Source organism: Balaenoptera ricei, chromosome 16 (genome assembly GCF_028023285.1).
Source record: "Balaenoptera ricei isolate mBalRic1 chromosome 16, mBalRic1.hap2, whole genome shotgun sequence".
NCBI classification, from domain to species: Eukaryota; Metazoa; Chordata; class Mammalia; order Artiodactyla; family Balaenopteridae; genus Balaenoptera; species Balaenoptera ricei.
In genome coordinates, this window is record NC_082654.1 from 113,076,774 (window position 1) to 113,103,020 (window position 26,247).

Sequence of the window (26,247 nt, forward strand, 5' to 3'; positions counted from 1 at the left end):
AAGAAGTGTAGTAGTAGAAGAAATAGATCCCTGTCCTTTTCCCTTCTAATTTCTACACTGAAATTACTCTCCTGTATTTGTTTTCTGGAGAAGGGTTTTTGAATATTCTCTATCTCCTTTCTGTGAGAATGTCAGCCCAGTATTCATTTTTGATAGATGTGCTTCCAGCAAAACTTGTTGTTAATATCTCTGGCGTGCAGTCATCTGAGATTTTTCCCATTTGTTCCAAGGTACTTGAAGCGCTGATTTGGTTTTGAAATTTACAGCTAACATCCACTGAACTTGGACATAATCTTTTCATGTTTACCGTGCATCTTTCACAACATAATGACTTCCAAGCTTCATTTAACCCGACTCATACTAAACAAGTAAGCTTGAGAGATAGGAGAGGCTGGAAAAAAAGAAAAGGCTTGTTCCTTAGTGTTTTTGGTATTCTGCCACATTTTTGTTGCACCACTTTAATTGGCCCTTAAGTGATATTCTACTGAACACTTTTTTCAAAGGCTCATTTAGAATTCCTGCTTAGAAAAAAATGTGGGTCAGGTGGGAATGAAGCACAAAACTGAATTGCTGCTTCACATGGCAGTTCATCAGTAGGGCTAAGTATTATCAATTTTTTTGTTTACATCTTTGGTAATTTGATGCAAATGAAACTGGCAGTTTGCCAGTAGGTTTTTCTTTTTTTCAGGCAAAGACGTATTTAAAAAGAAATTTTACTGTAAGAAAACTGACGCCCAGAGAGTTTATGTAATTTGTTAATCTCACTTTTAAAATATTATTGCATTATATACTACATCAAAATAAAACTAAGCTAATAACTACAAAAGAACTTTGATGCTTTGGAAATGAACATATTGAATGTATTTGTTTAATACCATATATATTCCTCATAACCTAAATTTACAAAATGATTGTTAGCACTGCAACTTTGCATATTAAAGTAAAGGAAGTTAACACCTACTAGACAAATAGATGGCAGAAGAAAGAGATCTATTAACTGATTCTGGCAGAATTTTCCCAGAAAGCTTGAGAAAGTAGACTGTAATACATAGATGTCTTTAATATGAGCTATATTTATTTTGTATTAATATAATTACTAATGACATGCCTTTTCCCTATGATTTGGCTTACGAAATTCTACTTCCCAAGAATTGTTGTAGCAGTCTTTCCTTTATTTCTTTTAAATCTCTGGAAATCAATCTGAAGCTTTACTTGGAACCATTTAGCTTCGAAGATTCACATCAGTCACATTTTATTCAAAAGCTTTGTTCTTTGTTCGTTTTCAATCGCAAAAAGAAAATAGTTTATATTAGTAGTTAGTTGATCTTTATGTACCTAATTAACTTGTATTAATAAGATGAAATGGACATTATTTGCTGAAGTACATTTATGCACTTTTTAAAAATCTCATTTTGGTATAATGATTTGATTCTTACTTCGTCATGTCTTACATAAAGAAAAATGGTCTTGTAAATCCTCGTTGATGCCACTGGTTAAAGTATTCATGATGTCATCATTTTTATCAACCTACTGAGGTTGAAGTCTATTAATTTCAAAGATATTTGTATTTTTACTGTAGAAAATGAAGTAAAACTGTGGAAATAAGGTTCAGGTGAAAAGGGAATTAGTAACTTTAATTTGGATGGGACTATTGGCCATTTAAAAGAACCACTTTAAATTCTTTCTTGCACAGGGCTATGAAGAAAAGCAAGTAAAATGAATCGTAGTCTACATCTGAAAATGAGTGTGAACTAATCATTGTGTTATTTCAAATCAACAGATGCAAATGCATCTCCGTAGGTTTTCCTTGTGATCACAAATTAAAGCAACATTAGTAGATATTCTATATAGGAAGAGGAAACTTTAGAAAATAAAGAGAAATGCTTATGCCAATATTATATATACATATACTATATATATATACTATAGACATATAGTAGAATGTGTAGTTCTACTATAGATTAGTAAAACTTATCTATAATTTTTTATAGAAAATACCCCTCAAAAATTCCTCCCCATGCCATGTAAGACATGGCTGGCAAGTCTACCATTAGAATTGGTTGCAGGGGAAGGATCTTTCCTCTTTTAGAGGGCATATATCCCTCACTGAGGTAGCATAGGCTCTAGTCAACTATTCATAGATTAGCTTCAAAACTTGACCATATGTGTATCCTCTGTGACAGGTAGGAGGGGTCAGGACCACTGGAAAATGAGAGAAAAAAGAGAATTGTGTACTGTTATGCTACCATGTGCTGGGTGATTGTGGGGAAAGTCAAGAGGAGGGTGAGAAATAGAGGTGGGAAGATGGGAGAGTACAAAAGACCAAGTCTTTTTTTTTTTTTTTCCAATTGAAGTATAGTTGATTTACAATGTCCTGCCAATCTCTGCTGTACAGCAAAGTGACTCAGTTATACAGATATATACATTCTTTTTTTGTATTTTTTTCCATTATGGTTTATCATAGGATATTGAGTATAGTTCTCTGTGCTGTACAGTAGGACCTTGTTTATCTATTCTGTATATAATCATTTACATCTATTAACCACAAACTCCCAACCCATCCCTCTCCCTACCCCCCTCCCCCTTGGCAACCACAGTCTGTTCTCTGTGTCCACGATTCTGTTTCTGTTTTCATAGATAGGTTCATTTGTGCCATATTTTAGATTCCACATATAAGTGATATCATATGGTATTTGTCTTTCTCTTTCTGACTTACTGCACTTAGTATGATAATCTCTAGTTCCATCCATGTTGCTGCTAGTGGCATTATTTCATTTCTTTTTTATGGCTGAGTAGTATTCCATTGTATATATGTACCACATCTTTTTTATCCATTCATCTGTTGAGGGACATTTAGGTTGTCTCCATGTTTTGGTTATTGTGAACAGTGCTGCTATGAACATAGGGGTGCATGTATCTTTTTAATTACAGTTTTGTCCAGGTACATGCCCGGAGTGGGATTGCTGGATCATATGGTAATTCTATTTTTAGTTTTCTGAGGAACCCCCATACTGTTTTCCATAGTGAGTGTACCAATTTATATTCCCACCAACAGTATATAGGAGGGCTCCCTTTTCTCCACATTCTCTCCAACATTTGTTATTTGTAGACTTTTAAATGATGGCCATTCTGACCGGTATGAGGTGGCACCTCATTGTAGTTTTGATTTGCATTTCTCTAATACTTAGTGATGTTGAGCATCTTTTCATTTGCTTACTGGCCAGCTGTATGCAAAAGACCAAATTCTTTATCATTACCCCCAACCCTGCTTCCAGCAAATAATGTTAAACTTAGAAATTAGATGATGCTGGCTTGATCACCTCTTGCTGCACTTGAAATGCATTGAGAGCTCTTTCTTGAAGAAATTATTTTCCGAGTGAGAACTTATATATAGGCTGTGCTTGCAGTCGACAGATTTGTCCAGTTAAACATCAAAATTCTATAAAATACAGTGATTTGTGTGAGTGATTAAAAAAATCCCATGTGGCTTCTTTATAGAAAAACAAAGAAAAAATATTGCTAATTACCCAAACATACAGAGTTCTGATTTAAAACAGAACAAAACTTCATGTCAATAAATTTAGCTCGTGGATGTAAATGAAGTGACATAAGGTGGTAGTTAGCCATAATTTTTGCAGTTGCCAGGCCAATCTGATCTCTTTAAACCGAACAAAATATTCTCTAAAACTTTCGCCTATAGACAAATCATTTATAAAATAGAAGATGCCTTATAATGAAGTAGGAGTATTTAAGGTAAAGTCAACTTTATTCAACCTTACATTATTTATTGCTGTCATACATGGATTCATTTAACAAATTTTTATTGAATATCTACCACGTATCAGGCACTATTCTAGTTCCTGGGGATAGCTATGAGCAAAGCAGTTCTCAACTCCCTGCTGTTAAGGAGCTTACCTTGTAATCAGGCTAGCCGTAGCCCAGAATAATTAGAAGAAGAAAGATTATGTATAGTTTTACCTTAAAGACCATTTTCTCATGCTCTGATAATTTCTTAAACTTAGCTTAATTATCTGGTGAATTTTCTTTACTTTGTTTGCACCAAAGGAGAATCTTTGAGATGAAGATAGATATCTCTTTATATTCATTCTGTAAATAAAGTTAATTCTTTGAAAAACTATAGACTGAAAGGCTGCTCTCTGCCGGGCACTCTTTTAAGTATAATGACAATTAGAAAAATGGATCAGGGGGCTTCCCTGGTGGCGCAGTGGTTGAGAATCTGCCTGCCAATGCAGGGGACACGGGTTCGAGCCCTGGTCTGGGAGGATCCCACATGCCGCGGAGCAACTAGGCCCGTGAGCCACAACTACTGAGCCTGCGCGTCTGGAGCCTGTGCTCCGCAACAAGAGAGGCCGCGACAGTGAGAGGCCCGCGCACCGCGATGAAGAGTGGCCCCCGCTCGCCGCAACTAGAGAAAGCCCTCGCACAGAAACGAAGACCCAACACAGCCAAAAATAATAAATAAATAAATAAAAATTTAAGAAAAAAAAAAGAAAAATGGATCAGGAGCAGATCCTGACCTCAAAGCATGGTTGATTGTAGGCGACACGACAATGACAGAGAACGAAAGAGAAGCAACTGTACAATAGACTTTGTGCCAATCTCTCTCGTTAAATAGATGAGACAGCTCTGTGTGTGTGTGTGTGTGTGTGTGTGTGTGTGTGTGTTTGTAGCAGAGCATTCCTATTGCCCTAATATATGTCTGTTGAAAACATTTTATTTTCAATTTTATATTTCTCCCAAAAGGTTAAAACTTATACTTGTTTTAATACTTTTCCTCTCCGGCTCAGAGTGTGGAAATAGTCTCTGGTATGAGTTCCCTAAAATCCAGACCTTAATCATATTTTAGATGATTATATGCCTGGTATTTCCTAGTGTCTTATCTTATCTTGAGGCTTCCTAAATTATGTAACTAGGAATAGCAGTAGGGAAATAATGTATAAGTGCATTAAAACTCCCCTGTAGAATAATGAATAGCTAGTATCTGAAAGCATACACAGATTTATGAAATAAATATTACTTTAATATAACATGTAAATGTTGAAGAAAAATGAGGACTTAACAGGAAGAGAAATGTATCAGATGTCTTAATTACCGATACTTTGATTTATCCTGTAAAAAAGCATCAACTGTTTGGAACACAAACAAAGATAAATCCTTCTCAACTTTGAGAGACAGGTGTTGCCTCATTTCTGTTTTATTGGTGTGAAAATGAAAATATAAAGATTGTGTGGCCTTTGCACCTGATGAGTTTTTAGCTTAAGTGAAAGGGGCTCAGGCTTGCTGGACACATTACCACTGGTCACCACTGTGGTTTATGGAACAATAAGAATGAGGAACAATTGGAATTAACAGACTGTTGTAGGGATTTTTCAACCTTGACTTTTTTTGGACAGGCCCATTATATATTTCTTTGGCTTTGCTTTGTAGTTACCAGCTGACAAGTGGATACAAGCCTGCCCCGATGGACCTGAGCTTTATCAAGCTCACCCCGTCTCAGGAGGCGATGGTGGACAAGTTGGCGGAAAATGCTCATAACGTGTGGGCCCGGGATCGAATCCGGCAGGGCTGGACCTATGGCATCCAACAGGTACGTGGGGATTTAGCTCTACAGCACGTACTCTGAGATTGACTTAAGTAGGAATTAGTATAATTTGTAACAGGAGAGATTAAGTAATGACCATCATAAAACTCACATCATATAGATATCTTTAATGTACATATGCACAGAAACGCCTGATTCAAGAAGTCAGACCACCTCAAGTCTGGTTGTTATCGTGAGGGGCGCAGTGAATATTACTAGACCAGTGATTTATAACGTGGTTTTGTGGCATTTCTCTCTCTGAGACTGTATTTTAGGAGAAGCTTTTGAAATACGAGAAGTTCGAGATAAACTAATAATAGAAGAGGTCCACAATTCCTTATTTATTTATTTATTTATTTATTTATTTTTGGCTGCATTGGGTCTTCATTGCTGCATGTGGGCTTTCTCTAGTTGCGGCGAGCGGGGGCTACTCTTAGTTGTGGTGCGCGGGCTTCTCATTGCAGTGGCTTCTCTTGTTGTGGAGCACGGGCGAGCACGGGCTCTAGGCACGCGGGCTTCAGTAGTTGTGGCACGCGGGCTCAGTAGTTGTGTCTCGCAAGCTCTAGAGCGCAGGCTCAGTAGTTGTGGTGTATGGGCTTAGTTGCTCCGCAGCATGTGAGATCTTCCCGGACCAGGGCTCGAACCCGTGTCCCCTGCATTGGCAGGCGGATTCTTAACCACTGCGCCACCGGGGAAGTCCCACAATTCCTTATTTAACACCCCTGGGACCAGATGAATTTCAGGATCCAGATATTTCTTGGTTTTCAGAATGGTGATACATTGATCATGTTACCTAGTGCCCTCAGCAGGGCAGCAGACTATATATAAATTATTCTTTGTTCAGCATTGTAGGCTGATGATACCAAGAGGGATAAGTAAAGATTATCCACAGCCTTGCATCAATTCAGATCACTTTCGCCACCAACTGAGTTTTTGTTAAACTTAGTAAAAAAAACCGACTTTTCTGAGTTTTCTGGATTTCAGAATCATGGATTTCTATTAATGGTTGCAGTCACAGGAATAACTAACAGCCATTGGGTCTGTATTGAGATAGCAAAGCAGAGCAAATTTAGCCTTGCCTCTTAGTGACTGTGTGACCTTGGGAAAGCTACTTAAATTAATTTTCTCTGTGCCACTGTTTTCCTCCTCACTGAATTAGTAAACTTCATTATATTACTTATGTATAAGAAAGGCTACAGCAGTGCATTTCACCTAACAAATAATATAGAATAGTTTGCTACTATTATAAGATGCCAGTCACTATGCATAGAGTTTTACATCTATTTTCTTCTTTAACTCTTGCAACAGTTCCAAGAAGGATGAACAATTTTTATTGCCAATTCACATATGATGTACAGGGAGCTTGAGAACAGTTTGTCCAGCGCTACCCAGGTGGCAGAACCAGGTTGGAATCAAGCCTTTTGACTCCAGAGCCCAAATTCTTCTCTTCCTTATCACAGTGATTCTTGACAGCTCATGGTGGGCAGTGCCTTTATTTAAAGATTTTTAGGAATAAACTGGATTATTACTTAGAGGCTTAGGCCATGGTTCAGGATAAAGGCTACATGTTGGTTTGAAAAATATGTTTCCAAAATTGTTCTTAACCAGTGACTCTTGTCATTTGCAAGGCTAAAGAAAACTCAGAGAGCCTTGATTTACTTCCTAAAATAAGCTATTTTTATATTGAATTAAACTGGTTGTAACTGATGAGATTGTCGGTACTCAATCCACTTGAGCTGAGTGTGTGTGTGTGTGTATGTGTGAGTGAGTGTGTATGTGAGTGTGTATGTGTGTGTGAGTGTGTTTGTGTGTGTGTGCATGTGTGTGTGTGTATGTGTGTGTGTGTGTGTGTGTGTGAACCTGAACCATATACCACAGGGGGATAAGGGGTCACATTTGCTCTCTGCCAAAGGAACGCTCACTTGCCTTGCAGACCGCATGACTCTGGGGGACAAACCAGAACCCCCCTGGTGGCCGCCTCTTCCTTGTGCATGGGGGTCCTCCTCATAAAAACACAGGGCTCTGTCTGAGCTGGCCAGAGCTCTCCTTGGAACCGTTTCTCCATCCCCTCTCCCAGCTCCCACTCCATCCCTCCACCCCATTCCCCACTGACAGAGCACATGTTTGCTGGGTTATCTGAATGAGCGTTGTCTTTAATTTTTCATCGCCCTCTCCTTAACATAAATAATCTGGTTCACAACTAGGTCGTAAACTCCTTGAGAGCAGGCATTTGCTTGCGGTCCCTCTTCTCTGCCTCTCTAGCACACTTGATTTCAAGCACTTGTATACGTGGAAACCCTGGGGCAGCTCCTTTTCACAATCAGATTTCCAGGACACCATTTCCAGAGAGTGTGATTCATCGGAGGCCTCTTAATTTCTCTACACGAAAAGTTGGGGGGCAACAACGAGTGTTGAAAGGAAGGGGTGCTGGGTAATGTGTCTTGAAGTTGCACTGGCAGTGCAGACACTCTGTTTACGCTGCTTGTGTATTTGGGGGTGGCTTCGGAGTGGGGTTCCCCATCAGGCAACCCAAATGATTTGGACTCCAGGTGTCAGTAGATGGTCACGTAGTCCGGATGAGGTATTTACTACAGATTTGCTAGGGAGGGGGAAGAAGAAATTAGGAAACCGTTTTCTTTGCTCTTCCCCAGCCAGAACAAACCCTGCCCACCACATACCATTTTTTTTTTTTTTTTTTTTGGAGAAGGTTTGGGAATATCCACAGCCTCTTAGTTCTTCTTCATGCTAAGGTAAATTGAGAATCGAGTATGCCTCCTGAAATATGGAAAGTTTGACAAAACCGGCAGCAGTGAGTGAGTGGAAAGAAGTAATTTCTTAAAGGTTAGAGCCCTAAAGACTCGCAGCCCTGGGGCATCTCCACCTCCCATGAGATTAAGTTTTGTACTTACGCATAAATTAGGTATCCTTTTCCAAGGTCGTAAGATAGCCTGTCTTCTTGCTTGGTCAACACCATTTTAATCACGTTTTAAACTTGGGGCCTCTTTTGTAAAAGACGAATTGTGAGGTTTGTAGCTATTTCAGTATTCCTGGTATTACCTAGTTTCACCAGTTGATGGAATCAACTTAATGCATATTTTCCAAGCTATTTGAGGTCATGGGATGGCCGCCCACGCACTTGAGTTTTCTCTGAAGAAGGGACAGCAGCCTGGTGTCGTCCTTTGACTCAAAAATCAGATGTCGGGTAATAATTAGGCTCTTCTTGTAACAAAGACCTGTCAGTCAACTTGGCAAGGAAATGGTAGGTTCTCTTAAGTTAGCCCATTGCCTTGTGACCAGGGCAGATGGAAGATGATTACTGAGATCCTTAAAGTCGGCTTTTGTTACCGCTGTTATTTTTACGTTTTCTTCTCATGGAGAGGGCCTGATTTAAATTGTTGCAGTTACTCACTTGACTAAATCTTTCAGACTGATAGTATTTCAGTAACTCCTGCAGCCTGGGAAGACAAAGGGAAGGTAGAAGGCACAGTATCTACCTTCATATGCTTTATATTTGGATGTATTTGGTGGCTGTCTCATTTCCAAATGCTGTTGGTCACTCTTTGATGATCATGTGCCTTTTTTGCCTTCCTGTAGGATGTAAAGAACAGAAGAAACCCTCGCCTGGTTCCCTATGCCCTTCTAGATGACCGAACTAAGAAATCCAACAAGGACAGCCTCCGTGAGGCCGTGCGCACGCTGCTGGGGTACGGCTACAACCTGGAGGCGCCCGATCAAGATCATGGTATTTTCATTTCACTTTCTTCTCCTCTTGTTGCACAATCACATAGTAAGTTCTTTAAAGCCAAATGCGTGAATAAAAGGGGGAGTGCAAGATAGACTCCTTCAGTCGAAGTATGTAATTTAGGCCAGGAGTTTAGAGCATTTTTTGTCCTGAAGGACACTTGGAGGATTAGCCCATCTTTCAGCAGAGTGGCTCAGGACCACAGTGATTCCACAAGGGGGAGAAATGGGTTTACCTTCCCGAAGAGTCTGAGGGAGCAGTTAACTCCGTGATTCTGTTTTTGCCCCTCACTCCCACCTACCCCAGCAGCTCTGCTTCAGAAGAGCTAGTTTTAGTAGTTTATGGGAGTAAACCTATAGGGGGAGCCAGTGTTTTCTAAACCTTCATTGTTTAGACTCTTACATATAGGCCATAGTAGTTAATTAGTGCAATATTTTGCTTTAAGGAAAACACTCTAGAATAGGCACTCAATAAATATGTGTTGAATAAATGGATTCTTAAAGGGTCTATGAAGAACATATTTCCTTTGAATAATACCTTTTAAGAATATGATTTAAGACGGTTGACGCCTTAATCCTTTGCTCCTATAGTTTGAGTTGGTGTTAATATCCATATTTTAAGGTTGCCAAAAATGACATGAGCTCTGCGTGTTTCATTGTAGTGCCTGTATTTTTTGATAGAAAGTTTTTAAAATCTGTGTCAGATATTCTCTAATGACTAATATTTTCAGTGTAGTATCTGTGTATAGGAATTCAGTCTTAAATAGTAATGATAGGTAATATTTATATAGTGCTTATCATGTGTAACAAGTGTTCAGAAGACTTCTACAATTATTGTTTAATCCTCACAGTAACTCTGTGAGGATGGTCTGTGTACTATGCTCATTTTACAGATGAGGAAACAGATTCAGATACTTCTGTGTCTTCCCATTTACTAAATGGTAGAGACAGGATCCCAACCCCAGATTTCAGTCCTTTGAGTTGAGTCAGTATGTAGTTAACATCTGGACAGTTCATTGTAGTTACTGAATCCTTATATTTGCTACAAATAAAATTAGATACCTGTTTAATAACAATAATGTTCATAATCATAATGTAACTTCTTACAATGTAATGTATCTTGAAGTCAGCTTTATAGCAACAAACACTTGGTAGATCTTATTATGAAGCAGATACTACTAGATATGCAAGATACAGAAAATATCCCTGTCTTAAAGGGTGTGCAGTCCACACGGCCCCTGGGATGGATAAACAGTAAAACCCTGCCAAGTCAAGACACAACAATTGGGAAGAGTTCTACAGCTGTCTGGTACAGAATAAGCCCTCAATGCTAACTGTTCTTTTTAAAATATTTTTAAAAAGAGGTATAATTTTTATATAATAGAATGCACAGATCTTCAGTGTTCAATTTGGTAAATTTTGACAGTTGTATACACGAGAGAAACCACCACCCAAACGAACATGGGGACCATTTTCTTCGTCACAGAAAGTTCCCTCTGCCCCCGAAAAGTAACCACTTTCTAAATTCTATCATCACAGATTAATTTTGCCTTTTCTTATACTCTGCATAAATGTAATCACTATATATTTTTCAAAAATCTTTATTGGAGTATAATTGCTTTAGAATGTTGTGTTAGTTTCTCCTGTACAACAAAGTGAATCAGCTATATGTATACACATATCCACTCCTTCTAGAGCCTCCCTCCCACCCTCCCCATCCCACCCCTCTAGGTGGTCACAAAGCACCGAGCTGCTCTCCCTGTGCTATGTGGCTGCTTCCCACTAGCTATCTATTTTACATTTGGTAGTGTATATATGTCAGTGCTACTCTCTCACTTCGTCTCAGCTTCCCCTTCCCCTCCCCACCCACCGTGTCCACAAGTCTGTTCTCTACGTCTGAGTCTTTATTCCTGCCCTGCCACTTGGTTCATCAGTACCATTTTTCTAGATTCCGTATATATGCATTAATATACGGTATTTGTTTTTCTCTTTCTGACCGACTTCACTCTGTATGACAGACTCTAGGTTCACCCACATCACTACCAGTGACTCAATTTCATTCCTTTTTATGGCTGAGTAATATTCCATTGTATATATATGTACCACATCTTCTTTAGCCATTCATCTGTCGATGGACATTTAGGTTGCTTCTGTGTCCTGGCTGTTGTAAATAGTGCTGCAATGAACATTGGGGTACATGTATCTTTTTGAATTATGGTTTTCTCAGGCTATATGCCCAGTAGTGGGATTGCTGGGTCATATGGTAGTTCTATTGTTAGTTTTTTAAGGAACCTCCATACTGTTCTCCATAGTGGCTCTATCAGTTTACATTCCCATCAAATAGTAATCACTATATTTTTTATGTAACTTCTTTTGCTCAACATACTGTTTTTGTTTGTTATTTTATTTTATGTATTTATTTATTTATTTTGGCTGTATCGGGTCTTAGTTGCAGCACGTGCGATCTTTCATTGCAGTGTGAGCTCTTCATTGCGGCGCGCAGGCTTCTCCCTGGTTGCGGTGTGCAGGCATCTCTCTAGTTGTGGCGTGTGGGTTTTTCTCTCTCTAGTTGTGGTGGGTGGGCTCCAGAGCACATGGGCTCTGTAGTTTGCAGCACGCAGGCTCTCAAGTTGAGGCGCGTGGGCTCAGTAGTTGTGGCGCATGGGCTTAGTTGCCCCGAGGCATGTGGGATCTTAGTTCCCCAACCAGGGATCAAACCTGCGTCCCCTGCATTGGAAGGTGGATTCTTTATGACTGGACCACCAGGGAAGTCCCTCAATATACTGTTTTTGTGATCACCCATGTTTTTACAAGTATCACAAAATTAATTGCCGAGTAGCATTCCATTTGACTAACAAACCACAATTTTTTTAATCCATTCTCCTGTTGATATAGATTTGGGTTGTTTCCAGTTTTTGACTGTTATGAATAAGACTGCTATGAACATTTGTAGACAAGTCTTTGTGCAGATTCATACTTTCATTTCTTTTAGGGTAAATAGAAGTGAAATTGCTGGGTCATAGGACAAACGTACATTTCACTTTACAAGAAACTTCCAAACAGTTCTGCAGATATGCTCCCATGACCAATATGTGAGGGTATAGTTGCTCCCACATCCTGGCCAAGAGTTGGTAGTGAATCTTTCCGATTTTAGCCCTTACAGTAGGTGTGAAATGGTATCTTATTGTAGTTTTAATTTGCATTTTCCTTGAGAATAATAATGTTGGCATCTTTTCTTATACTCGTTAGCCATCGGTATATCTTTTTTTATGAAGTGTTTGTTCACATCTTTTATCCATTAAAAAACCTGGGTTGTTTTGTCTTCTTTTTATTAAACTGTGAAAATGTATGTATTTATATATATAAACATATATGTATGTTTTTCTGGGTATAAGAACTATGTCAGATATTGGAAATATTTCCTCCCAGTTTGTGGATTGCTTTTTCATTATTTAAATGAGATCTTCCATGGAGCAGACGTTGTTAATTTTGAAGACTTGTAAATCTTTTAAAGAGTTGATTGATCTTATTTTTTTTTAGTTAAACTTTCAGACATTTGTTTATCTTCCCGCATCATCAATTGTGGATTATTATTAGTAAACTATCATAATTATGAGTGGCTGTGTCTAATATCTCCTTAGTGATTGTGGCATTCTATGGAGAACTTCAATCATTAGTCATAGTGACTCCTAGTTTCACAAAGCCACAATCTCTTTTTGTAATTACCTATTAAATGTACTCTTTAATGAACAATTGGATATATCAGGCATACAAATGTTTATTAATAATACCTTAGGGTAGTATAGCATTTTCCAGTGTTTTTGCATACTTTTATTTTTTTTTATTTTTTATTAATTTATTTATTTGTTTTTATTTTTGGCTGTGTTGGGTCTTCATTGCTGCATGAGGGCTTTCTCTGGTTACAGCGAGTGGGGGCTACTCTTAGTTGTGGTGCGCGGGCTTCTCATTGTCGTGGTTTCTCTCGTTGCGGAGCACAGGCTCTAGGTGTGCGGGCTTCAGTAGTTGTGGCACGTGGGCTCAGTAGTTGTGGCTCACGGGCTCTAGAGTGCAGCCTCAGTAGTTGTGGCGCACTGGCTTAGTGGCTTTGCAGCATGTGGGATCTTCCCTGGCCAGAGATTGAACCAGTGTCCCCTGCATTGGCAGGCAGATTCTTAAGCACTGCGCCACCAGGGAAGCCCTGCATACTTTTAAAATATTTGATTCAACTACTCTATTAGGTATATACCTAATATAAGTACAATAAATACCTAACAAGGGTACAGTAGTCATAGAAGTTTTTGAGCTTATTTCTAACTTTGTGTCTCCCTAGAGAGTATTAGACAAGAGAGGTGACAGTCTATATCTTTTCTGTTGGAAGATGTTATAATGATAATAATAAAGGTTTGGGGAAAAATCAACCATGGTTTTAGAGTCTGACATATCAACCATTTGATATCCCCCAATTTTATTTTCATTCCTTCCCACATGAATATTTATATTTTGGGTGTCTAGAGTCTTACTTACATTTATAGGTCTTTCCTCCACCATTGCTTTTCTTATACTTGCTGAAAATTACATAGAAAAAGTGCTGCCCAAGTCAGGCTGACTCAGTTCTAAAGTTATAGATGACAGCCAGTGAATTAAGGAGAAAACAGGAAAGAAAGAAGCCCAACTGTATAGCTCAGAGAAATGATTAATCATGGCTCTAACAATAACCTTAAATCTTTAAGGAAATAGTTAATTGTGGTCAATATTCAAGGAGGAGAATACATTTAGCCCTGTACAAAGAAATAAGCAGTGTATGCCAGGGAAAAATAATGATGATTATATTTAAAAACATTATCAACTATGGGCATAAACTGTGTCAGATCTGATATATTCACTTTTAGTGAGAACTGCATTCAGGAGGATACTGGATAAGATGTTATTCTGATGACATACAGTGTTTTATATTATTTACAACCATAATAAAATTTCATCTTCTTAACACCTCTGTGAGGCAATGTATTACTACCTTATGGTTACCTGCTTTCTTGTGACTTATATGAATTTCAAGAAGGAAGAAAAGGAACTTATATTTACTAAATCCATCTTTGGGTTTCATGTTGCTTCCGTATTTCAAATCATCCTCATTTTCATTTGATTTTAATACATAGTTATTGAACATCTCCCGTGCTTAGTTCTGGGGATTCAACAATGAATAAGACAGTTTTGCCCACAGGTTGCTTTCAGGATAGGCAGGGAAGGTAGACTAAATTGTCAATGCTTTTATACAGTGTAAACATTAATGCCCAAGTGTCACAGCAGAGAGGATTTAACTGAGCTTGGTGGTGTCAGAGAAATCTTCATAAAGGAGGTGTATTAGTTATCTACTGCTGTGTAACAAATACCCCCCTCCCTAAAATTTAATGGCTTAAACCAACAAATGTTTGTTATCTGAAAGTTTCTGTGGTTAGGGATTTGAGTGGATTAGTCTGGTCGTTCTGAATCATGGCCTCTCTTGAGGTTGCTATCAAGTCAGCCAGGGCTGCAGTCATCTGAAGACTTCAGTGGGGCTGGAGGATTTGCTTCTAAGACAGTTCACTTGCATAGTTGTTGGTTAAAGGACTCAGTTTGTCTCTGGATATTGGCAAGAGACCTAAGTTCCTTGTCATGTAGACCTCCTCAGAGAGATGCTTCAGTGCCTTCACATGGCAGCTGGCTTCCCCCAGAGTTAGTAATCTAAGAGATAGTGCGAGGAGGAAGCCTCAATGCCTGTTACAATTGCTTCTGCCATATTCTGTTTGTTGGAAGTGAGTCACTAAATGCATTGCACTCTTAAGCCCACACTTTTTGAAGGGAAGTGTGACAAAATATTTGGAGACATGTTTTAAAACCATCAAAGCTAGGGTGAAATTTAGAGGAATGAGTAGGAATCAGTGAGGTTCATGTGTTCCAGACAGAGAGGATGGTTTGTGTAAAGGCTTGGAGTGACAAGGGAGGTTTGCACGTGGGAATCAGATAGCTTTACATGGCCGAATATAGAGTGAAGTTTGAGAAGCAGGAGGAGATGAAGGAGAGAAGACAGAGACTGAAACGAGGGTTTTCTGTTTAAAAGAATTACTCCAGTTGCTCTTTGGAGAATGGGCTGAAAGTGAACAAAATTAGAGGTGAGGACAGCAGTTTGGTGGCTATAAAAGAAGTATAGATGAGGAGTGTTGAAGGCCTGATCTTAGCCAATACTGTGAATAGAGAGAATTCACAGAATTCACAGGACAGAATTGTTTGGCATTTAGAAATAGAATCAGTGGAAGGACGAAGGAGTGTCTGGGATGTGTCTGGGATGGCTTCTGGGTTAGTAGCTGGTGAGTACCTTCACATTCACTGGGAGCACAGGAATTGGAGCAGATAGAGATGGGAAATTGCGGAGGTTCTGAGTTTGATTTTAAATATGTTGAGTTTGAGATGCATGTGAGACAACTAGACAGAGCAACCAAGGCTCAATACATATGTATATATGTATACACACACACACACACACACACATATATGAAGCTGAGACTATTGCTAGAGAGAAAAAGAGGGTTAAAATTTTCATTTTTTTAAATAGGAGAAATTTGGACATTTTTAAATGCTAAGGAAAAGAATCAGAGGAAAGGAGAGTTGAAAGGAAAGGAGAGGAACTTGATGAAGTATGATCTGAGGATGGTTGGGGGTGGGGGAATGAAATTCACAACATGGGTAAAGGGTTTGGCCTTGTATAAAAGGGAGACCTAACATTTTTGTCTAATAAGTCCAATATCTGGGCTTCCTCAGTGACAATTTCTACTGACTTTTTTCCCCCCGTATATAAGATGTACTTTCTTGACTCTTTGCATGTCTCACTATTTTTGTTGAAAACTGGACATTTTAAATAGTATAATATGGCAACTCTGGATTCTCCCTTCAGGGTTTGTTATTGTGCTTGTTGTAATTGTCGTTACTTATTTGTTTAATGAATTTTCTTAACTAGTTCGGTAGAGGATGTTTTGTTTGTCATGTGTGGCTGCTGAAATCTCTTATTTCATCAGCTTAGTGGTCAACTTGTGATTAGACAGAGACTTCCATAAATGGGACTTATAAATCTCCCAACTTTTGTCAAGGGAGGAACTCTGTGTGCATGTTGGGAGATGCCTTGGACACACAGCCAGCCAGTCTCCACCTCAGCCTTCACTTACGGCTTTTGCAGAACCTCAGGGTCTTCCAGACGTGAGAACTTAGGGCCTTCTCAGGTCTTTTCCTGAACCCAGAACCCTGGGCGTGAGCATGGCTTACTAGATCACCAGGATTATGTTGAAACTTTTCACACCCTATTGTGGATATCTCATTCCCCAGCTTTTCTTTTCAAATATTTTGGACAGCTTGTTGTTTGCCTCAGCTGTTATCGCCACCTCAAGCAGCTGCAGTGTTAAAAAATGGCCTCTGATTTTCAACAAATGACCCTGGGGAAAAGATTGTTTGCATGGGCAAACTCTAAATCAGGTCAAATAAAGATAAGTATTGCCAGTGGAATTTTCCAAGGAACTACCAGAAAGGTGAAATAATGACAGTTGTCTGTGAATGGGGCTTGGAGGAGCTCCACTCTGCTCTGTCCCCTCCAGAGGCTTCTAGCTTGCTGATTTTCACTTTAATTGAAGGCCTATTGGTTTTCATTGTACTGTGCATCTAGGAAGAAAGGAATAGCACTAAGTCAAGTTAAAGCACCACTAAGCTTGCTGTCCTTACAGCATATTGAGCCATTTTTTATTGAATAAACACTCCCCAGTTTGCTGCCAGCCTTTGATTAATTTTTAGAGCTCTGAAAAAGTTGATTTTGACCATTTTTTCCATTGTTCTCATTGCTTTTACAGAGAAGAGTAGTTTTGGAGGTCCATACTTGGCTATTCCTTCTGATGTCACTCAGCAGTAAAGATTAGAGAGAGTTGTTTGTGGGATGGGACAGAGAGCAAGTTTCAGAGAGATAAAAAGCAGGGAAACATTAATGGTCCAATTGAGGTTAGAGACTTTGAGTTAGTAATGGTGCCAGTCTGTTGTGTGCGTGTGTTTTCCAGCAAGCTCAGCAGAGCAAGTATAGATGGTGAGAATGAGATAGTAAAATTAGACAAAGATTGGGGTTAACAGAGCAAATGAGGAGAAGAGTAATAGAGCAGGAAGGTACTGAAAGCTGTATAGATAAGGAACGGAAGCCGCAGAGGAAATTAATGAGTTTGAAGAGTGAATGTGTTTGAATAAGGAAATGAGAAAACTGGGAGGAAAAATGGTGATCAGAGGATGGCATGGTTTCTGCATTTTAAGAATTTAAAGACAGAACCATTGATAGCTGATTGACAAGTTTCAGCCTTACTGAAGTTATGTGATTAACGGATGGAGAGGCTCGTGCAAAATATTCCACAATGGAGGCTGAGATCCTGTATTTTTTTCTTTCTTTTTTTTGGCTGTGCTGCGTGGCTTGCGGGACCTTAGTTTCCAGACCAGGGATTGAACCTGGGGCCATGGCAATGAAAGCACCAAGTCCTAACCACTGGACTGCCAGGGAATTCCCTGAGATCCTGTTTTTCGTTCACCAGTGTGTCCTGGAATCCAAGAACCCGCCTACCTCTTAGTAGGGATTAAATTGATGTATATGGAAAATACGTAAGAAAGATTCATTTTCCAATTGGAGGAATCAGTAAGGGAAAAAATGGCATCTGAGTTAGCTGCTGAAGAGGTGAAAATAGCAGCAAGAAGAGGTTGGTGGGAGAAAGGACATTCCTGACAGAGGGAAAGTATATCTGATGTCATAAAATTTAGAAAGAGTTGAGGAGAAATTGATTGTCTAGTTAGGCTAAATTATAGGGTCTAAGTGAGGGCAGAACAGTAATAAATGGAGGTAGAAGGATTAGGCTAAAATATGGAATATTTTGAAAACCCAGTTGAGAAATACGGTAAAGTTGTACAAGGAGTTCTAGCGCCGGGAAGTTTTAAAGCAAAAACTTGATTTGTGATCAGAGTTTAGAACAAGAAAATAACTATGACAACAGTGGGAAGGAACAGATTGGAGCGGGAGAGTGCTTGGACAGAGAGACCAGTTGGGAGGCTTTGGGAATATTGTGATCTTCAGGACAAGGATGGTGAAAAATGGAAATTAATAGATAGATGTGAGATTTTATGGAATAAAGCAAAATGGTGATCACTAAGATAAGATTTAAAACATTAATTTGTAATTGACTGTACTGCTTTTGCTGACATTAAAAAAGTTAAGGACATAAAATTTTTGATAAAACTGGATCTAACCTTATGTAATTGGTCAGGGCTATCATTTATTTTCTGTTAGCAGAATGATGATTTGTGTATTCCAGAATGAATATGAACTCAGTGTTTGAATTATACTACTTTTGGAGAATTGTTCTAAATAATATTTTAAAACATTTGAAAAAGTCATTTATTTTTATTCATTACAAAGTTTTACTGAGATTTGAATTGCTTACTTAGAAATTATACCAGGTTAAAAGGATAACTGGTTAATATCAATGATTTTTTAAGATTATTATACAGATACACCTGAAGGATTCAAGATACGTATACAATTTTCAAGAGATTAGCCTGCCTTCCTTCATAGCTTGTTATAAAAAACTTGTAATTTTAATACATGCTTAGATCTTGACTGCCCTCTAGTGGTAATTGTCTTTTAAATGTATGGTTTGGAATGCAGCGTGTATAGATATTTTACATCCTATTTGAACGGTCATTGGTGTTTGCCCTCTCAGTGCTAGGATCTGTGAGGTACTAAGAACACAGTATATTATCAGACCTTGCCCTTAAAGTGGTTTGTTAAAGGCATAAATCCCGAATTTCTTCTTTGAGTAGCTTTGATAAGTGTGATAGAAATATATCTGCTAACTGTTTGTTTTTTTAAAATGTCAATTAGTGTTATATTCATTATAACAATTTAAAAATCATTTATGTAACATACTTACATGAGCTAGAATTGTATGAGTGTAGAGTGTTTAAAATCAAGCAAAGGGGGACTTCCCTGGTGGTGCAGTGGTTAAGAATCCGCCTGCCAATGCAGGGGGCACAGGTTTGATCCCTGGTCCGGGAAGATCCCCCATGCCATGGAACAGCTAAGCCTGTGAGCCACAACTACTGAACCCACGTGCCGCAACTACTGAAGCCCACGTGCCTAGAGCCCGCGCTCTGCAACAAGAGAAGCCACCGCAATGAGAAGCCTGCAACGAACAGTAGGCCCCTCTCGACGCAGCTAGAGAAAGCCCGCGCGCAGTAGTGAAGACCCAACGCAACCAGAAATCAGTAAATAAATAAAAATAAAAAATTAAATAAAATTAAAAAAAAAATCACGCAAAGGATGAGAATTGCATGTTTGTGGGGGAGAGTTCTATACTTTTGACAGTGGTGCTGTTGATTAGCTATTTGCCTGAGATCCTGTGTCCAGGGATCAGGAGACTCTTTGTTCCTAGACTCAATTTAGCAGGTATTTATAGGGCACCTACTTTGTGTTCAACCACTTGAAGATACAAGGTATGCAACAAAAATTTGTTTCAGATTGCCTGCGTAATCTGTTTTTAAACGTGTGTGGATCCAGATTTCCATTTAGTTATTAGTATTTTATCCAGAAACAGAATACTGAACTGTTGCTTCTTTAAACTATGGTTGCAAGCTACCCTAAACTAATGTAAGAAATACAGAATATAAGCTATGAGCCACATGGACATTTGGAGGAAGATCCATGGAGCTTACAAGTCCTTGGCATGATGATATCTATGAATAGCATGTTAATTTCAAGTTCAGTTGAATGCCATCAATGAGTGTAAGAATAGTGTAGCAGTTATGACCCAGCAATTCTACCCTTGGGTGTATATCTGAAAGAGACAAAAATACTAATTTGAAAAGATACAAGTACCCCAATGTTCATAACGGCATTATTTACAATAGCCAAGATATGGAAGCAACCTAAGTGTCCATCAACAAATGAATGGATATAGAAGATGTGTATATATACACAATGGAGAACTACTCAGCCATAATAAAGACGGAAATTTTGTTATTTGCACAAACATGGATGGACTTGGAGGGTATTATGCTAAGTGAAATAAGTCAGACAGAGAAAGACAAATACTGTATGATATCATTAATATGTGGAATCTAAAAATACAGCAAACTAGTGAATATAACAAATAAAAAAGAAACAGACTCATAGATACAGAGAACAAATGAGAGGTTAACAGTGTGGGCAGAAGGAAGGGGGAGGGGTAATATATGGATAGGGAATTAAGAGGTACAAACTATTATGTATAAAATAAGCTACAAGGATATATTGTATAACACAAGGAATATAGCCAATATTCTATAATGACTACAAATGGAGTATAACTTTAAAAAATTGTGAATCACTATATTGTACACATATAACATATAACATTTTACATCAACTACACTTCAATTAAAACAGTAGAATAGTGCAGCAGCTTAAGGTCAGGGAAAAAATGCCAGGAGTAAGAAATTCTTCATCATTACCTTTTATTGACCCAAATTTTCTATATAGTATCCCTGTTTTTAGTACCTCTATTAGGAGGAAAGATTAGTGGTAAATCTTAATACCAAGAGAAATTTGTAGTGAGCTTTTTTTTTAGCATCTTTATTGGAGTATAATTGCTTTACATTGTTGCATTAGTTGCTGCTGTATAACAAAGTGAATCAGTTATACATGTACATATATCCCCATATCTCCTCCCTCTTGCGTCTCCCTCCCACCCTCCCTACCCCACCCCTCTAGGTGGTCACAAAGCACCAAGCTGATCTCCCTGTGCTATGCAGCTGCTTCCCACTAGCTATCTATTTTACATTTGGTAGTGTATATATGTCCATGCCACTCTCTCACTTTGTCCCAGCTTACCCTACCCCCTCCCCACGTCCTCATGTCCATTCTCTACGTCTGCGTCTTTATTCCTGTCCTGCCCCTAGGTTCTTCAGAACCATATATATTTTTGTAGAGTCCATATATATGTGTTAGCATACGGTATTTGTTTTTCTCTTTCTGACTTACTTCACTCTGTATGACAGACTCTAGGTCCATCCACCTGACTACAAACAACTCAATTTTGTTTCTTTTTATGGCTGAGTAATATTCCATTGTATATATGTGCCACATCTTCTTTATCCATTCATCTGTCGATGGACACTTAGGTTGCTTCCATGTCCTGGCTATTGTAAATAGCGCTGCAATGAACACTGTGGTACATGAATCTTTTTGAATTATGGTATTCTCAGGGAATATGCCCAGTAGTGGGATTGCTGGTTCATATGTTAGTTCTATTTTCAGTTCTTTAAGGAACCTCCATACTGTTCTCCATAGTGGCTGTATCAATTTACATTCCTACCAACAGTGCAAGAGGGTTCCCTTTTCTCCACACCCTCTCCAGCATTTATTGTTTGTAGATATTTTAATGATGGCCATTCTGACTGGTATGTGGTGATACCTCATTGTAGTTTTGATTTACATTGGTCTAAAGATTAGTGATGCTGAGCATCTTTTCATGTGTTTGTTGGCAATCCGTATATCTTCTTTGGAGAAATATCTATTTAGGTCTTCTGCCCAATTTTTGGATTGGGTTGTTTGTTTTCTTGATATTGAGCTGCATGAGATGCTTGTGTATTTTGGAGATTAATCCTTTGTCTGCTGATTCGTTTGCAAATATTTTCTCCCATTCTGAGGATTGTCTTTTCATATTGTTTATGGTTTCCTTTGCTGTGCAAAAGCGTTTAAGTTTCATTAGGTCCCATTTGTTTATTTTTGTTTTTATTTCCATTTCTCTAGGAGGTGGGTCAAAAAGGATCTTGCTGTGATTTATGTCGTAGTGTTCTGCCTATGTTTTCCTCTAAGAGTTTTATAGTGTCTGGCCTTGCATTTAGGTCTTTAATCCATTTTGAGTTTATTTTTGTGTATGGTGTTAGGGAGTGTTCTAATTTCATTCTTTTACATGTAGCTGTCCAGTTTTCACAGTACCACTTATTGAAGAGGCTGTCTTTTCTCCATTGTATATTCTTGCCTCCTTTATCAAAGATGACGTGACCATATGTGTGTAGGTTTATCTCTGGGCTTTCTATCCTGTTCCATTGATCTATATTTGTGTTTTTGTGCCAGTACCATACTGTCTTGATTACTGTAGCTTTGTAGTGTAGTCTGAAGTCTGGGAGCCTGATTCCTCCAGCTCCATTTTTCTTTCTCAAGATTGCTTTGGCTATTCGGGGTCTTTTGTGTTTCCATACATATTGTGAAATGTATTGTTCTAGTTCTGTGAAAAATGCCAGTGGTATATTGATAGGGATTGCATTGAATCTGTAGATTACTTTGGGTAATATAGTCATTTTCACAATGTTGATTCTTCCAATCCAAGAACATGGTATATCTCTCCATCTGTTTGTATCATCTTTAATTTCTTTCATCAGTGTCTTATAGTTTTCTGCATACAGGTCTTTTGTCTCTTTAGGTAGAAAAAATTTCTTTTTCTCCTCTGATTGCTGTGGGTTTTATTCACTATTATTGTTGAATAATAGTGGTGAGAGTGGGCAGCCTTCTCTTGTTCCTGATCTTAGTGGAAATGATTTCAGTTTTTCACCATTGAGAATGATGTTGGCTGTGTGTTTGTCATATATGGCCTTTATTATGTTGAGGGAAGTTCCCTCTATGTCTACTTTCTGGAGGGTTTTTACCATAAATGGGTGTTGAATTTTGTCAAAAGCTTTTTCTGCATCTATTGAGTTGATCATATGGTTTTTTTCCTTTAGTTTGTTAATATGGTGTATCACATTGATTGATTTGCATATATTGAAGAATCCTTGCATTCCTGGGATAAACCCCACTTGATCATGTTGTATGATCCTTTTAATGTGCTGTTGGATTCTGTTTGCTAGTATTTTGTTGAGGATTTTTGTATGTATGTTCGTCAGTGTTATTGGCCTGTAGTTTTCTTTTTTGTGACATCTTTGTCTGGTTTTGGTATCAGGGTGATGATGGCCTCGTAGAATGAGTTTGGGAGTGTTCCTCCCTCTGCTATATTTTGGAAGTTTTTGAGAGGGATAGGTGTTAGCTCTTCTCTAAATGTAGGATAGAATTCCCCTATGAATCCATCCGGTCCTGGGCTTTTGTTGTTGGAAGATTTTAAATCACAGCTTCAGTTTCAGGGCTTGTGATTGGTCTGTTTATATTTTCTATTTCTTCCTGGTTCACTCTTGGAAGGTTGTGCTTTTCTAAGAATTTGTCCATTTCTTCCAGGTTGTCCATTTTATTGGCATAGAGTTGCTTGTAGTAATCTCTCATGATCCTTTGTATTTCTTCAGTGTCAGTTATTACTTGCCCTTTTTCATTTCTAATTCTGTTGATTTGAGTCTTCTCCCTTTTTTTCTTGATGAGTCTGACTAATGGTTTATCAATTTTGTTTATCTTCTCAAAGAACCAGCCTTCAATTCTGTTGATCTGTGCTATTATTTCCTTCACTTCTTTTTCATTTATTTCTGATCTATCTTCATGATTTCTTTCCTTCTGCTAACTTTGGGGTTTTTTTTGTTTGTTTGTTCTTCTTTCTCTAATTGCTTTAGGTCTAAATTTAGGTTGTTTATTTGAGATTTTTCCTGTTTCTTGAGGTAGGATTGTATTGCTATAAACCTCCCTCTTAGAACTGCTTTTGCTGCATCCCATAGGTTTTGGGTCATTGTGTTTTCATTGTCATTTGTTTCTAGGTATTTTTTGATTTCCTCTTTGATTTCTTCAGTGATCTCTTGATTATTTAGTAGCATATTGTTTAGCCTCCATATGTTTGTATTTTTTACAGTTTTTTTCCTGTAATTGATATCTAGTCTCATAGCGTTGTGGTCACAGAAGACACTTGATACGATTTCAGTTTGCTTAAGTTTACCAAGGCTTGATTTGTGACCCAAGATATTATCTATCCTGGAGAATGTTCCATGTGCACTTGAGAAGAAAGTGTATTCGGTTGTTTTTGAATGGAATGTCCTATAAATATCAATTAAGTCTATCTTGTTTAATGTGTCATTTAAAGCTTGTTTTCCCATATTTATTTTCATTTTGGATGCTCTGTCCATTGGTGAAAGTGGGGTGTTAAAGTCCCCTACTATGATTGTGTTACTGTTGATTTCCTCTTTTATGGCTGTTAGCATTTGCCTTATGTATTGAGGTGCTCCTATGTTGGGTGCATAAATATTTACAATTGTTATATCTTTTTCTTGGATTGATCCCTTGATTATTATGTTGTGTCCTTCTTTGTCTCTTTTAATATTCTTTATTTTAAAATCTGTTTTGTCTGATAATGAGAGTTGCTACTCCAGCTTTCTTTTGATTTCCATTTGCATGGAATATCTTTTTCCATCCCCTCCCTTTCAGTCTGTTTGTGTTCCTAGGTTTGAAGTGGGTCTCTTGTAGACAGCAAGTATATGGGTCTTGTTTTTGTATCCATTCAACCAGTCTGTGTCTTTTGGTCAGAGCATTTAATCCATTTACATTTAAGGTAATTATGGAAATGTATGTTCCTGTTAACCATTTTCTCTGTTGTTTTGGGTTTGTTATTGTAGGTCTTTTCCTTCTCTTGTGTTTCCTGCCTAGAGAAGTTCATTTAGCATTTGTTCTAAAGCTGGTTTGGTGGTGCTGAATTCTCTTAGCTTTTTCTTGTCTGTAAAGGTTTTAATTTCTCTGTTGAATCTGAATGAGGTCATTGCTGGGTAGAGTAATGTTGGTTGTAGGTTTTTCCCTTTCATCACTTTAAATATGTCTTGCCACTCCCTTCTGGCTTGTAGAGTTTCTGCTGAAAGATCAGCTGTTAACCTTATGGGGATTCCCTTGTATGTTTTTTTTTTTTTTTTTTTTTTTTATAAATTAATTTATTTATTATTTTTGGCTGTGTTGGGTCTTCGTTTCTGTGCGAGGGTTTTCTCCAGTTGCGGCGAGCGGGGGCCACTCTTCATCGCGGTGCGCGGGCCTCTCACTGTCGTGGCCTCTCTTGTTGCGGGGCACAGACTCCAGACGCGCAGGCTCAGTAGTTGTGGCTCACGGGCCCAGTTGCTCCGCGGCATGTGGGATCCTCCCAGACCAGGGCTCGAACCCATGTTCCCTGCATTGGCAGGCAGATTCTCAACCACTGCGCCACCAGGGAAGCCCTCCCTTGTATGTTATTTGTTGCTTTTCCCTTGCTGGTTTTAATATTTTTTCTTTGTATTTAATTTTTGATAGTTTGATTAATTTGTGTCTTGGCGTGTTTCTCCTTGGATTTATTCCACATGGGACTCTCTGTGCTTCCTGGACTTGACTATTTCTTTTCTCATATTAGGGAAGTTTTCAACTATAATCTCTTCAAATATTTTCTCAGTCCCTTTCTTTTTCTCTTCTTCTTCTGGGACCCCTATAATTTGAATTTTGGTGCGTTTAATGTTGTCCCAGAGGTCTCTGAGACTGTCCTCAGTTCTTTTCATTCTTTGTTCTTTATTGTGCTCTGCAGTAGTTATTTCCACTATTTTATCTTCCAGGTCACTTATCTGTTCTTCTGACTCAGTTATTCTGCTATTGATCCCTTCTAGAGAATTTTTAAATTCATTTTTATGTTGTTCATCATTGTTTTTGTGCTCCTTAGTTCTTCTAGGTCCTTGTTAAATGTTTCTTTATTTTCTCCATTCTATTTCCAAGATTTTGGATCTTTTTTACTTTCATTACTCTGAATTCTATTTCAGGTAGACTGCCTATTTCCTCTTCATTTGTTTGGTCTGGTGGGCTTTTACCTTGCTCCTTCATCTGCTGCGTATTTCTCTGTCTTCTCATTTTGCTTAACTTACTGTGTTTAGGGTCTCCTTTTCACAGACTGCAGGTTCGTAGTTCCCATTAT

At 38.4% G+C, this 26,247-nt stretch overlaps 1 protein-coding gene across 1 annotated transcript in view; it reads left to right on the forward strand.

Annotated features, from left to right (window-relative positions):
* The window catches only part of RYR2 (ryanodine receptor 2), a 772,975-nt gene that overhangs the window by 481,902 nt on the left and 264,826 nt on the right, over nucleotides 1-26,247 (forward strand). The window contains exons 26-27 of the mRNA XM_059899659.1: nucleotides 5,449-5,608; nucleotides 9,197-9,344. Of these exons, the coding sequence (XP_059755642.1) occupies nucleotides 5,449-5,608; nucleotides 9,197-9,344 (308 nt within the window). The remainder of the gene's footprint in view (nucleotides 1-5,448; nucleotides 5,609-9,196; nucleotides 9,345-26,247) is intronic.